Genomic DNA, 14,153 nt, shown 5'->3' on the forward strand with positions numbered 1-14,153 from the left:
CAATTAAAAAAAAAAAAAAGAAAGAAAGAAAGCAAGCAAGTGCAATTTCTGGGAACTATGGAAAAATAGAAATGAAAAAGTAACCAGAAGCTGAGAAATAGCCCTAAAGGCTTCTTAGCAGGGATAATGGTAGCTGGACTTAAACACAAGCATTAAAACAGGGAGTTGTTGAAAAGATATCCTGTGATCTTCCGAAAAAGTTACAGATTAGCTGCCCACAAAGTACCAAATAAAGTAAAAAAAAATGAGCCTTACATACTTTGGGGGGGGGGGGGATCACGTTACTCATTGATCTCCTTTTCTCTCCCTCTAAATCTAGAGAAGCAGTGGAGAGGTTTGGGAAATTATTCAAATCTTTGATACCAGCGCTTGAACGAGTCTTAGCTCTTTTTCTGGAACCAATTCTCCAGAATTCTATGTCAGTTCCTAAGAAAATGGAGAAGAGAACATTACTTGGAGCCTCTTCACCTGAGGATTGCCACCTGATGCCCAGGTTTCTCCTAGATTAGATCTAACCTGGGGTTCAGAACACTTCTCAAAATGGATACAAATTAACTAAAAATTCCTAGAAAGGCTAGTTTTCTTTAAAATAGTTATGTTTATAACATTCTCTTTTGGAGCCACAGATAAATGTGAGGATTGCATTTCTTCACTGCGGTGCATTATTAGTTTGCAGATGTTAGGGCCATTTTGCCCACTGAAGGAAAATAAAGAATACATAAATGTAAGTGGCATAGTACAGGAGTACCCGGAGGGCCGACGACGCACTTCCCCAAGCTAACAAATACTTTTAAGTACTGGAAGAAATTAAAAGGCGTTTTTGATTTCTAAAAATAAAGCCAACAGTTAAAGCCGGGGTGAGAAAGGTTAAAACACTTGGTGACCACCTCCCTCACCGCCGACTGCTGGAGGGTTTTCACTGTGTAATTTGTTTTCCAGGAATCTAGTAGACTTGGAAGTTGGAGAGAGACTAAACTCAGCAGTTTTAATTTAGTATTCAGCCTCCCCATGGTGCCATAACTCACCTCAATTAAACATCTAAACTCCTTATTTTGCTACTCCAAGCCTCTATCCTGTATGGCATGGACACCTGCAGTCCAGGTAAAACTGCCTTAAGCCCACCTAGTAGTAGTCAGGGTATGTCTTCAAAAATAAAATAAATAAGTAAAGCTTGGAAAACCCAGGTCAAGAGGCCAAGGAGGCCAGGTCATTTCCCTAAGGCGGCTCCTAGAGAGTCGCCTCATTTCTTCTCAGGCTCAAGACAACACAGTTCCCAGGAATGTGAGCACTGCCCGGCCCTCGGCCCCCTCCCGGGGACCTTTCTAGAGCTTAGCTCCTCCCACGCGTCAGACCCGGCGTCGGGGCTGGTGGCATTTGTCAGTGAGACTGTCCGGGAAGCGGACACTCCTCGTCACCTCGCGAGGCAGAGCCAGGCACGGTTCCCCTTGCACGAACCCGCACACCCGGATCCCCACGTACACTCCAACGCGCACAGCCGCCTCGCCCATCGTCCTCCCTCCCCTTCTGGACGTTCCCTCGCTTCTTAAGCGAGCTCCCACGGGCACCCTCCGCACCCGTCCGCGGCCTCGGTGCAGCTGCGGGACGGTTCCAGAAAGGCCGCCGGAGCCGAGGGCACAGCGCAGCGCTGAGCTGGCGAGGAGACCGGCCCGGCACTCCCCGGACACCCCGGCGGCGCCAGGCTCCGGCCCGACCGCGGCGACGGCCGGGGAGGGCCGGGCGGCAGCGGAGAGCGCCTCGGGCGGCCCGGCCCGGGGGCGCGCGGCTTCCCAGGGGCCCGCGCCGCGCGCCCCTCCCCTCCGCTCCCCGCACTGCCTCCCCCGCCCCTCCCCACCCGGCTCCCTCAAGTCTCCACGAACGGAAATGGGAGTCACAGCGCCGGGGACCAGCGGAAACAAAACACAGAGGCGGCCGCGGGGGGGCCGCTGCGGGTGAGGAGGCCCCGGAACGAGGCCGGCCCGCGCGGGCCCGCGCTCCCTCCCACCCCCGCGGCCGCACTCACCCGCTCCGGAATCCGCCCCGTCGCCCCCACCCGCGCTCCAGAGCCGGCTGAGAACAGCAGGGGCGCGGGCTCCACGTGCAGCGTCTCCCTGAGTAAGACCCGCGGCTCCCGCGACCCGAAGTGTGAGGCCCCTGGGCCCTTCCCGCGGAATCGGCGCTGAGAAACTCCAACCCCCCTCCCGCCTCCCAGGCACCCCCGGGTCCGGGACTACAACTCCCAGCAGGTTGCGCGAAACGAACGCCTGAGGCAACGGAGGCTCGCGAGGCACAAGGGAGCCCAACGCCCCCCACTCCGCTTTGTTTTACACTCTCGCTTTCCGGGCATAATCATTCCTAAAACCTCAACAACCCCAAAGAACAGGATGCTGACTTGGGTCTGGGAGCATTTTTAACTAGGGAACAGGCCGATCAAGGTGCGCATGCGTGCAAAAGAAGGCTTCCAGGAGGTAGAAGACAGCAGGTCAAATTAGGCGAAGGAAAGATGGCGGAGGCTTCGCCGAGGGACCCGGAAGCACTTACCCTCCACTTCCTCCTCCTGTTTGGCTTCTGTCTCACCTAGAGCCGTCCGGTCGCAGACCGCCTCCGAGACGTTTCCTGTCCGGTGAGTGTCGACCGACTGAAACGGCGGCCCATAATGCATAGCGATGGCGGGTAGGCGGGTGGGGGCGGAGCCAGGGCCGGAAGTAGAACGGTGGCGGCAGTGGAGACTCCGGCGGCTCGGCGCTGAGTGCAAGGTGACTGGGAGGGTGGCTCGACCGGCTTGGCCTCTTGGGACTCGGATTCTGGGTTTCTTGCCGCGGCCTGGGCTGTCTAGTGCCGCCGTCCGTCAGGAGACTGGAGCAGCCCTGTGCCCCGGGCAGCTTCACCCCGGGCCCGGGGTCGTTGTTGACCTCGCCGCTTATAGGCGGTGAAGCGTGCGGCTGGCTCCGTATTCAGGCCCGGGGTGCCCTGCTGTGAGGGCAGAGCGGGGCGGCACGGGGGGCGGCACGGGGGGCAGGGAGGGAGGGAGGCCTGGGCCCGCGGCCCCGCTGCGGCAGCCCAAGGTCATTCCCTCAGGGCCGGTCTGCAGCCGGGGCCTGCCTTGCCGGGGCGCGCGGGCCCGTCTGCCCAACTGTTGAAAGCACAATGTGCCCCGCAAGAGGGAGACGGGCGATGGCGATCTTAACAGTCTGCGTCCCGCCTGGAAATACTGATGTTGGGGATCCCCGGGTGGCTCAGCGGTCGGCGCCTGCCCTTGCCCCGGGGCGTGATCCTGCGTGGAGCCTGCTCCTCCCTCTGCCTGTGTCTCCGCCTCTCTCTCTCTCTCTCTGCGTGTCTCTCATGAATAAATAAATAAAATCTTGAAAAAAAAAAAAAACTGATAGTGCTAAAACGTGGTCAGGCGGCTTTGCTTTGCACGCCCGCTGTCCAGCACGGTCCTTCCTCTCACCCCCAAGAAACAAGATGCCGACTGGGGGCGCAGGGGGTGCTGGAGTAGGGGTGAGGCCAGAGGTCGCAGGCGGGACCAAACAAGGTTTCCAGGGGTAGGCGGATTGTGGGTTGGCCCTAGGGATGTGCGCGGGAGAGGCAGGGAAGGGACTAGCCCGAGGCCAGCCCCTCTCCTCCGTGTGCGTCTACGCCTTCCTGCCGTTGCCTCCCCCAGCCGGTGTCCGACCCTGTCACCGGTTCTCGGCACCCCGTAGTGCCCGAATGGAGAATTTATCGGACCTGGTATTTCACGCCCAGTAAAAATAGTGAGATCGCGCGCTCGTTATTTTTCTAGGCAGGTTGAATTTGAGGGCCCCATAAGGACCTCTGAAGGGAAGAGGCCTGTGGACTGTGTGGGCTTGGGGGTTCAGGAAAAAGATGAAAATTAGAGTTGTGATTCGGGAGCCTTGAATACTTAAAAGAGGATGATAGAGGGGCGCTTAGGCGGCGCCGTCCGTGGAGCCTGCGACTCTTTATTCCCGGTGGTGAGGTCAAGCCCCCGTGTTGGGTGTAGAGCTTACTTTAAAACACACACACACACGCACAAAAAACAAGACTTAGATGATAGAAAATGAAAATGGGTTTTACGTAGTGGAAATAACACAATTTTTGCCACAGTCGGAGCAAATTAACTGGGAATATATAGGCAGTGTAGTGTGATAGCTTTCTTTAGACTTAGTTTTATTACCTATAAAGGAGGGATACGAGCACTGCCCCCTAATTCTTAACAGTATTACCCTAGCGGTACAAGGAGAGAATATACATGGAAGTACTTTGCAAAGTATTCCGGGCTGAACAAACAAATGTTAGGTGGCCTTACTGCTGAGTGTTCAGCACGTCCTTAAGTTGCCAGAAGGGAAAATACACCTTGAGTTGCACAATTTTTAAAATGGGTCTGTGTGTCTGGTCAGAGTCTACTGTGCATCCTTGGGCCACATACTTCATTTCTAAGCCTTATTTTCTGTGTATGTAAAATGGGAATCATAATAAGTAGATTATTTGCTGTTTGCTTCGAGTCTTCTCAAGTCTTTTTCTCTTGATAGAGTGTAAAAGTGACATACATACGGTGAATTCTTTAATTTTTTCAGAGAGTGTGCTTTCATCCTGGCAGGTGAAGGATATTTTGTTTATTATGGGAGTTTTTTTGGTAGGTTTCTTTTTTTTTTTCCCCCCAAATTTTTATTTAAGTCCTAGTTAGCAAACATATAGTGCAATACCGGTTTCAGGAATAGAATTCAGCGATTCATCATTTACATATAGCACCATGTTCATCATAACAAGTGCCCTCCTTAATCCCCATCACCCATCTAGCCCATGCCCCACCTCCCTCCATCAGCCCTTGGTTTGTTCTCTTCTTTTGGTGATCTTCATGTGCCATTCCAGGGCTTCTCAACCTTAGCACTATTGACGTTTTGGACCAGATAATTCTTTTTCATGGGGAGGCTGTTTGTTTGGGATTGTTAAGGGTTGTTTAGCAACATCCCTGGCCAGTCACACCCAAGTCACAACAACCAAAAATGTCAGCTGTCTCTTGGAGGGGTACTGTCACCCCTACTCAGGAACCACTGTGCTACTACCCTACAGTCTTCTCACTTAGTGCTTCTTAAACTCTTAGTGGTAGAGGACCATTTTTACCCCCCAACCTTTGCAGCGACTTTGGAAGAATACAATGAAAATGAGGTACTGGAAAAATTAGGTGAAAGATAGTACAGGGAAGACACACAAAATACAGACTGACTTCTTATTATTCAAGAAATATATATTACTCTGTCAAATTGCTATGAAAGTTTCTAAGTCCTTATTTCAATTGTATTACTATAGACCAGTAAGAATTTGTATACTACTGTTGGTCCACAGACCACACTTTGAGCACTTAATAGCAGTTCAGTGTTAGGATGACAATGGTTATTGTTATTAATAGGTAGTTTTGGGACACTGTGGGAGTCATGTTAGCGTGCCAGGTTTTCACTTTAATGTTCAGAAATTTTACCAAGCTATACTGAGGTGTGAATCTTTTATCTCCATTCCAACATAGGGTTGAATAAACCCTGTTTGACAGAGGCCACCTTTCTTAATCTGAGGGAAATTTCTTCTAATTATTTATGGCTTCCTTGTCTATTACTTTTTTTGGGAATTCTTGTTTCCATGTATTTGCATCTGATAGCTGAAATCACCACTGAAATGTGTTAGTTAGAAGATCACTGTATTTTAGTTTCTGAAAGTAAGGACTTGGAAGTCTTTAAGTCCTTTTTTTTTTGCACTCTTTTATTGTGATTAGGTTGTACTGCTTGATTTTTCTCTTTCGTTGGTGGGCTCTGTTGGGCTGGTTCTTTTATGGTTGAGTTTTGTAGCAATTAGTGGAGTTAAAGTCCCACTATATGAAATATTTAGAGATATTTGGCAGTTACATGTTTTAAAGTATATTAACATGCTGGTGCTTGTTTTCGGTAACAGAATCACCATGATTCTTCAGAGGCTCTTCAGGTTCTCCTCTCTCATTCGATCTGCAGTCTCAGTCCATTTGAGGAGAAACATTGGTGTTACAGCAGTGGCATTTAACAAGGAACTTGATCCTGTACAGAAACTCTTCGTGGACAAGATTAGAGAATATAGAACTAAACGCCAGTAAGTGGTAGATAATCAATCATGGTGTAAATATAAATATACAAAGTATTAAATTTTGAGATTGGGGAAAAAAAGTTGGTGTTTGAGAGTGTCTAAGATCTTCACTGAGGTGATCCCTGACATACAGGTTCATTAAATGATCAAAAAGAAGATAAAAAAAAAAAAAAAAAAAAAAAAAAAAAAAAAAAAAAAAAAAAAAAAAGAAGATAAAGATCTTGATTCTTCTTTTAAGTTCCATTTTTTTTTTCCTTTTATGGGTTCCAAGGGAGAATTCTGTTAAATCTATTGTCATTTTAGATATATCATTATTATAATGTCATTTATTATAAACTAGAGTCAATTCTTAGAAGTACATGGGATCTTGAAATCATTTAGCAACTATATTTGAGAAAACTAAGTCCCTTAGACATTAATTAGCCTCAGGTCATAAAACTAATTGGAGGAAAAATATATTACCAAAATATTCTAATTCTCAATTTAGTGACCTTTCTATTACATCATGATTTGGGGGTAATGTATGAACACAGCATTTTTTTCTTTAATGCTATTTCCATAGTTATATACTTCTAGGAATGTCAGAAGACAAAAGACTCTGAAATGGCATAAAGCAAATCCAGGATGATTATAGAACCACACCGTTTTGGAGATGAGTGATGACAACCTTAGCCATCAAATTCAACCCCCAAATTTTAGGAAAAGTGACATACATCAGTTCAGTGTTCTGTTTAATTTAGCTGTCTAGCATGTTCAAAGCACTGGGCTATTAAACTGTGTTGGGCCACAGAAAGAAGCCATATTGCATTTCCATAACATTCTTGAAATCTGATAAGGGTAGAAAGCTTGTAGGCAAGTATAAAGTAGTATATAAGGTAAAACGGGTTAGATGCTAAGGTAGTGACATAGTTAATGTTGGGGAGTTCACAGGAAAGAATGCTCCTTTCTAGCTGGAGGCATTTTGGAAGGTAGCTTGTAAGAGTGATTGTTTTGTCTTGCTTTGAAGGCACTGTTTAGTCCTTTATCCATTTTGAGAATATGGATAGCTCTGAATCATCCTCAGTTTAAATAAAAAAGGTGAACAATTTACTCACATGATTTTCAAGCTTATAGCTTAAAAAGTTCCTCAAACCCATGGAAAGCCATTGGTAGATATCTACATCTAGGGGTCTCCCCCAGGTTATGAACAACCGGTGTGAAGGTTGGACAGATAAATGGGAGTGGGAGGACGATATCTTTTAGAAAGAAAGAATGAAGTGAGCTACGGCATGAAAACTAGAAACCACAAAATATCTTTGGGAAATTGTGTAATGCCGTTTCCCAGGAAGTTGGATATATACGAGGAGTGTAAGGAGCAGTAGCAATAGGAATGGGGTTGAAATGAGGGGATTATGAGGCTTTGATTATATGATAGGCATTTATAATGAATTAAAGGTATTTGAGCAGTATGGTGGAGCGGAACAAGATTAATATTACTCTATTAGAATGATAATTTTAATCACAGAGTATTAGAAAAATTGGAATGTGCAGAAAAGGAAGACAGACATGATGGAAAATGTAATAATCCAACCACTGGTTGATAAGGATCTTGGCTTTATAGCAGTGGGAATATAAAAGTGATAGTGGCATTGAGAGACTGAGAACTGATCTTGGTTATCTGGTGGAGAGGCAGAGGAGAGGGAACAATAAAGAACTCTGAGACTTTGAGTCTGAGCAACTGACAAAAGTTTTTGTCCTTGTCAGAACTAAGGAGGAAGAGAACAAAGGGATTAAAACGAAGACATTGTTATAAAATTCTGCCAACAATCTTACAGATCTTATCTCCATTTTTTATATGAGAAAAGGAAGGCTAAAAGTTTACAATTTGTCTAAAATCATACAGTTTAGTAACATGTGCAGCACTGGTTGGGGGATTTGAGTGTTTCCTGTCCAGAGGTTTTGTAGTATCTTAGTGTTGATGCTGTTCGTACTTTATCCAATAAATTAATCCAGAGGTGTACTCTATTTTTTTTTTTCAAAGTAAGCTTTATGCCCAATGTGGGGCTCGAACTCAGAATTGCATGCTCTACCCACTGAGCCAGCCAGGCGCCCCTGAGGTGACCCCTGGCTGGTTTAATCTAAAGCTTTAAGATTAAACTCTTAGTCTAAAGAGTTCATTCATTTGTGCAAACTGTGTGGAAAAATGTTCTGCACATGAATTCTGGCCTGGAGTGCTGCTTTGACACTAGCATTATGACCTTGGGCAGGTTATTTAACCTCTGTACCTTATTCATATGTAAAATGGGTATGATAATAACAGCAGTATTTCAAAAGATGTTGTAAAAATTAAGTGATTCAATAAATTAGCATGCATAGTATTTTTTAAGTGTAATAAACAAGTATCCTTTGAGTGTCTACTTTGTCCTGGTCACCATGCTAGATCCTGGGGATGTAATAGGATGGGCTGGGAGACATATTCAGGTATATCCTATACCTGAGGATATAGGTAATATCTGGCCTCTTTTTTAATAAGAGTACACATTACAGTTATAACAGCCATCATCTATCAGTAACCAGTATAGTAGTGAGACTGGCTAGATCCTCTCAAAGCAGTTCCTGAGACCTGTGGCTCCCAGAGCTGGAAGACCATCATTAAGGTATCTGGTGGAAGGTTCTATCTCGGCCTGCACTGTCTTATTTCATTGGCCATTATCCACATGTGACTATTGAAATCTAATTAATTATAGCTAAGTATAAATAAAAATTCAGTTCCTCAGTCCCTTAGTCACATTTCTGGGGCTCACTAGCCAGATTTTGCTAGTAGCTACCTAATGAGACAGCATAGATGTAGAGCATGTCTGTCATTACAGAAAGTTCTATATTCCATGTGCTGATCTAGAAGAAAATTGGGTCCATGACAACCAACGTCATTAATAAGTTCTTAAAGTAGAGCTGTCTCTATTTTTTTTTGTGGAAATTCTGTAACATAATATAAGGCCCTATGCTTTTAATAGGCATATGTGAAAATATTACCCGTTTAATGGAATTCTCACTTATAAAGTTTGTTTATTGCTCATATTGTAGGTGGACAGTGACATGACAAATACAGAATTTATGCAAAGAATTAATTACATCTAATTGGCCCCACTGCTGGTCCATAATGCTATATTTATCTTCCCAAATTCTAGTTTTGTCACTTTATTGCTTAGCAAATACGATACAAACTCCCAGACTTAACACTCCAGGTCTCCCATGACCTGGGTCCTGCTGGCTTTTCCATCTAGATAGATGTCTTGTTCTTCTCCACATAAGCAGTTCTTTATTACCTCCCTCCATATCTTTGCTTTCTCAGTCTTAGAATGTAGGAAATTAAAACCTGACCCAAATGCATGATGTGTCTCAAATGCCACCTTTTTAAAATGAAATTTTTCCCAGTTAACTCAGCAAAAGTGCGCTCTCCTCAGCTTGAGTAGCTGTTTGGTGAACCATGTCTTTCAAACTTATCAATAACTTATAGCATAAATGTTTCTAGACATTTTTTTTTCTAAATAGCAAATTTCTGAGGATAGGAAATATTTGCTTCTTTGGTAGACCTGTATTATAAGAGACTTAAAGTTACTAAAAGACCTTTTAGAAGCCATTTAGTGGTGGCTGATTTAAATTCGGTAATAGAAATAAGTAACACATCACTGTGTCACTTCACTATGTGCCAGTCACTATGTTTAGTGGTACATGTGGATTTTCTCTGTAATTCTTACAATGCCATCATTAGGTAGGGCCTTCAGTTTTAGATGTGAAAACTAAAGTTTAGAGTGCTTCATGCCTAGCTGTGGTTTAGCAGTTTTAATAAATTGTAGAGCACACATTCAAACAGAAGCAGTGATTGACTCCAAGAGCCATGGACTAGTCATTTTATCTTATCGCAACTTAGACCTAAAGAGATTCTGACTTAATAAACATCCTTGATACTACAAATCTCCAAAGTTAGAAGTTCATTTGAAGTTGCCCCTTTTATGTGGAACCTCATCATAATAAAAGTTTGAATTGAAATTCAAACAAATACTTTTTTCATAAAGAATATTTTTCCCATGTGAATACTTTTGAAAGATCTATTGAAACTTGATGCTGAAAAGTAATTTTGGTTTTATAAATTGGTGCGTGAGTTTTTACCTGGCTTATTTATACAACAGGACATCTGGAGGACCTGTTGATACTGGCCCAGAGTACCAGCAAGACCTGGAGAAGGAGCTTTTTAAGCTTAAGCAAATGTATGGTAAAGCAGACATGAATACGTTCCCTGACTTCAAATTTGAAGGTAAGTGTCTAATCATGGATTCATTCTTGTGGGAGATTGTTTTAAGTTGAGCATATTTATACTTTACAATTGAATTCTTCAGAGGATTAAATGACAATCACATGTAAATTTATTAGGGCAATGATGTTTGCGTGTGAGGGTCTGATATAAATAAATGATTGCCGTTGGCATGGGAGATCACGTAAGAGGTTAAATGGTGGGGATCTGAAATCAAACTCTCTGATCTTGGATCTTGACAAGATCACCTATGAGGTATGTGATCTTGGGATAGGTAATGGTGACTGTTTTTCATCTGACTTTGGAGAGAGTTATATCTTCTTCATGGTTATTGTAATTAAATGACATATATTAAATCAGTTAATAAAGAGCCTGGTTTATAGTGAGTGCTGAATAAATCTTTAGCAATTGTTCTATTCCCATGTAGGTGTTGAAAAACAGTAGATATTCACTAAAGAAAAAAAAATTACTAGATGAGTTAAATATTGAAGCCTTCTAGATAATGCATTTTATTTCACTATGGCTAAGCTTGAACCTTTTTTCTTCCTTTTCTTAGATCCCAAATTTGAAGTCTTCGACAAACCCCAGTCCTGAAGAAATAATGTAAAATTTATTTGGCAATTTGTCCTAGATTAGTTGTACAACTGGATCAGAATAAACATGTTTCACAACTGTCAAATGTTCAGAGAACTGTCAGATGTTCTTTTAATTCTGGTTCCAAATAAATTATTTGGTGATAATTGGGTGACACTTGAGTGTATTGAATTATGTGTCTCAGCACCAATTTTAAATCCTCCCATTTGGTTATAATGAATCAGGTGGAGACCTTGCATAAATTGGCTACAACTTGCCCATAACCCACCAGACTGTTCTCAGTGTGCAGGACTACCCTTTAGAGGAGACTTACTGCCTGAGCGGAGGAGCTACCCTGACCTAAGGAATGCTTGCTGCAGAGGGGTGTTACATCTGCTCCCAAAATATGAAGAAATAACTTATAAATATTTTATCATGTCTTTTCCAGGAAACTCAAGTTAGGTTTAAATCTACACAGGAACATCCATTGTATCTCAACTGTCATCTCAAATGTTAGCTGCTTATACCCTAAGAGCCCAGGTCCCCTCTCTTCCCTTGCAGTTTCTGATCAGTCTATTACTGTGCTCCCCAGGCAGAGAAAGGAAAGCTGAGAGCAAATGGGGGTTCTACAAAGGAATCTCCTTTGAAAGAATAAGCTGTATAGTGGTGTTTTGCCTCAGTGATGGAAGACCCAGCAACAAACACAGAACAGATAGGTGGCATAATAGGCACGTCAAAATTTCAGTTCCAGTAGATGGCTCTTAAGGAAATTATTTTTAAGAAGGAAACTAGCTGTGCCTTTTCATGTCTGATAATCTCTGATTTGTGTCAATAAATATTAGATCTTAAACTCTTAAAGGTTTTCTTTTTTTTTTTTTTTTTCTAATGAAGTCCTTTAACAACCTTCTTTATGAGTTTAGCTCACTTCAAAAGAGAAATAGATTGTTACTGTGGTGTGCGATTCTAACCAAAGCCAAACCTGCTTGGGAATACCTTTCCCGGGGCACCTGGTTGACTCAGTTGGTTAAGCATTAGCCTTCGGCTCAGGTCATGATCGAGTCCTGGGATCAAGTCCAACACTGGGCTCCCTGCTCAGTGGGAGTCTGCTTCTCCCTCTCCGCTGCTCATTGCCTCTCGCTCGCTCTCAAATAAGTAAATAAAATTTTTAAAAAAATTATAAAGGAATACCTTTTCCAAAAGACCTGTAAACACTTCCTAATAATACAGGTGTGACTAAACTAGTAAGGTGTGCAGAATTGGAATTGGAGAGGGTAAAGGAGTAGTAAGTCCTGTTTCTTCCAATGATGCTATGCAATATTCATTTGAACTACTTTTATTTAAATAACTGTAGACATTGAAACAATTTGATGTTTGATTATGGCATTATTTAAAGGTAATTGAGGAAGTCTGGTTGCTCAGATCCTATCTCTATCCTCCCCTGAAACAACACCCACCTGTGACAGGTGAGCTACCTGGTTTAGCGTGCAACTACCAGTCTAGAGAAGGTCCTGACCCTTTTCCGTACACGCTTCACCTCCCTTCTTGTTCCCTCACTTCCCCACTTGGTTTAGTTGAATTTTACCTTTTATAATTTCACACCGACTTTCTCATACACTTGTTTAAAATCTGTCTTGCAACTCTGGAGTTTGCTAGAACTTCCCGATCTAGTCATTCATTACATAAACGTAAGGATTCTATTTGTGACTGTAAGAATATTGCATTAAGCATTCTACTCCCATGCCCTACATTCTAGGCCATATATTGCTCACTTTTGACTGTCTTCTCCAGCTGACGTCTACGGTGGTGCCTTGAGTCATGGATGTTAAGGTCCTCATCTTTCTCAGAGCCCCTTCTTCCTGATGAGGCTGCCCCAACTACAACCCTGGCCTTTACCTGCCACTATCAGTCGGCCAGTGCACTCCTTATCCTTGGAAATGACCTCAACTTTCTAGGTTTTAGTGTTAAAAATAGCTTTTTTCTCCCATGCCTGGTGTTACCGGTTGAATTCTGTTCCGCTTAAAATTCACTTGTTGAAATCCTAACCCCCAGAACCTTACAATGTTGTATTTGGAGGTAGGACTTTTTTTCTTTTTCTTTTTTTTTTTTTTAATTCAATTTGCCAACATAGAGTACAGCATTCGTTTCAGGTGTAGTGTTCAATAATTCATCAGTTGGGTATAACACACAGTGCTCATCACATCACATTTCCTCCTTAATGCCCATCACCCAGTTACCCTTCCCCCCCTACCCTATTCCACCACCAGCAACCCTCAGTTTGTTTCCCAGAGTTAAGAGTCTCTCATGGTTTGTCTTCCTCTCTGATTTTTGTCCGCTTCAGATAGGACTTTTAAAGAGGATTAAGTTAAAATTAGGCCTTTAGGGTGGGCCTGAATCCAATCTGACTAGCATCCTTATAAGAAGAGGAAATGAGTTGAAGAAGGGTACTTATCATCTAGTGTTACCTTTAATAATAATAATAATAATAATAATAATAATAATAACCGAGGAGGGCTTCTGTTTCAGGCAATTTTTATTTCTTTAAATCCATTTAGTGTAGGATTTTTTGGTTTTGGCTATTACTAGTTCTTGGCTTCCCTTGCTGTAGCAGTCCTGTAAATGCTAGGCTCTCTCTGGTTAGGTGCTGCATGTGTAAGTTCTTGGGGGCAATCAGTGGGCTAAGAGGTCTTCCCATTGTACAGATTATCCCAAATGGAAAGTCCACTCCAACTCCATCTCTTTCCAACTCCCCTCTGTTCCCATCCCAGTGGGACAGTCTTGTTTCAGATGTTTTATCTCAGTAAGACACCAGCAAGAGGCTCAAGGCCCACTACTTTCAATGATGCCTACTTGACCATGGGAAATTCATATATCCTTGCCCTAAGAAATCATGGGAAGATGGGTACTTCACCATTATCCTGCTGTCTCCCTTAATATCTTTGTCCAACTCCTTCTCCTTGCTCAAATAGCTATTTCCTTCTTGGCAAGCATCTTCAGTTTTTGCAAGTGATTCTCTTTAAAATCCTCTGTACTTGCCTTGGGGGATAGTCAGATGATAGAACACAAAACTTGGACAAATTCATTCTGTCTCACAATTTGGATACTTCATTCTCTCTCTCCCATTCCTCCCCAACCCCAATCTATCCATATACACTTGATATGAACTTGTGTGGTAGGGTAAAAGGGA

General features: G+C 43.3%; 2 protein-coding genes across 11 annotated transcripts in view; one reads left to right on the forward strand and one right to left on the reverse strand.

Annotated features, from left to right (window-relative positions):
* Positions 1 to 2,688, reverse strand: part of GABPA (GA binding protein transcription factor subunit alpha) — a 36,401-nt gene extending 33,713 nt beyond the window's left edge. For 2 of the 9 annotated variants that reach the window (XM_041734806.1, XM_041734810.1), the window contains exon 1: positions 1,575 to 1,839. The gene's annotated coding sequence lies outside the window, so the exon portion shown is untranslated. Of the gene's footprint in view, positions 1 to 259; positions 427 to 1,479; positions 1,840 to 2,020; positions 2,175 to 2,538 lie in introns of those variants that run through there. The other 7 variants (XM_041734803.1, XM_041734805.1, XM_041734811.1 and 4 more) reach the window with 6 other exon arrangements.
* ATP5PF (ATP synthase peripheral stalk subunit F6) lies at positions 2,467 to 11,136 on the forward strand. Of its 2 annotated transcripts, none has more exons than XM_041734812.1 (4): positions 2,467 to 2,620; positions 5,941 to 6,111; positions 10,275 to 10,399; positions 10,953 to 11,136. In XM_041734812.1, exons 2-4 carry the CDS (start codon positions 5,948 to 5,950, stop codon positions 10,988 to 10,990), a joined length of 327 nt encoding a protein of 108 aa, XP_041590746.1. In that variant the 5' UTR covers positions 2,467 to 2,620; positions 5,941 to 5,947; the 3' UTR covers positions 10,991 to 11,136. The 2 variants fall into 2 exon arrangements, with proteins under 2 accessions (XP_041590746.1, XP_041590747.1); XM_041734813.1 differs by having other exon boundaries at positions 2,619 to 2,753.
* Positions 11,137 to 14,153: the final 3,017 nt, after the last annotated feature.

The sequence above is a fragment of the Vulpes lagopus genome, chromosome 20, assembly GCF_018345385.1.
Source record: "Vulpes lagopus strain Blue_001 chromosome 20, ASM1834538v1, whole genome shotgun sequence".
Taxonomy (NCBI): domain Eukaryota; kingdom Metazoa; phylum Chordata; class Mammalia; order Carnivora; family Canidae; genus Vulpes; species Vulpes lagopus.

What these genes read in the sequence shown, in the direction of transcription:
- ATP5PF (XM_041734812.1), top strand. Translation starts at nt 5,948, where the DNA reads ATGATTCTTCAGAGGCTCTTCAGGTTCTCCTCTCTCATTCGATCTGCA. An exon ending in GAATATAGAACTAAACGCCA is followed by an intron (nt 6,112 to 10,274) that starts GTAAGTGGTAGA and finishes TTTATACAACAG; the next exon opens with GACATCTGGAGGACCTGTTG. An exon ending in CCCTGACTTCAAATTTGAAG is followed by an intron (nt 10,400 to 10,952) that starts GTAAGTGTCTAA and finishes TCCTTTTCTTAG; the next exon opens with ATCCCAAATTTGAAGTCTTC.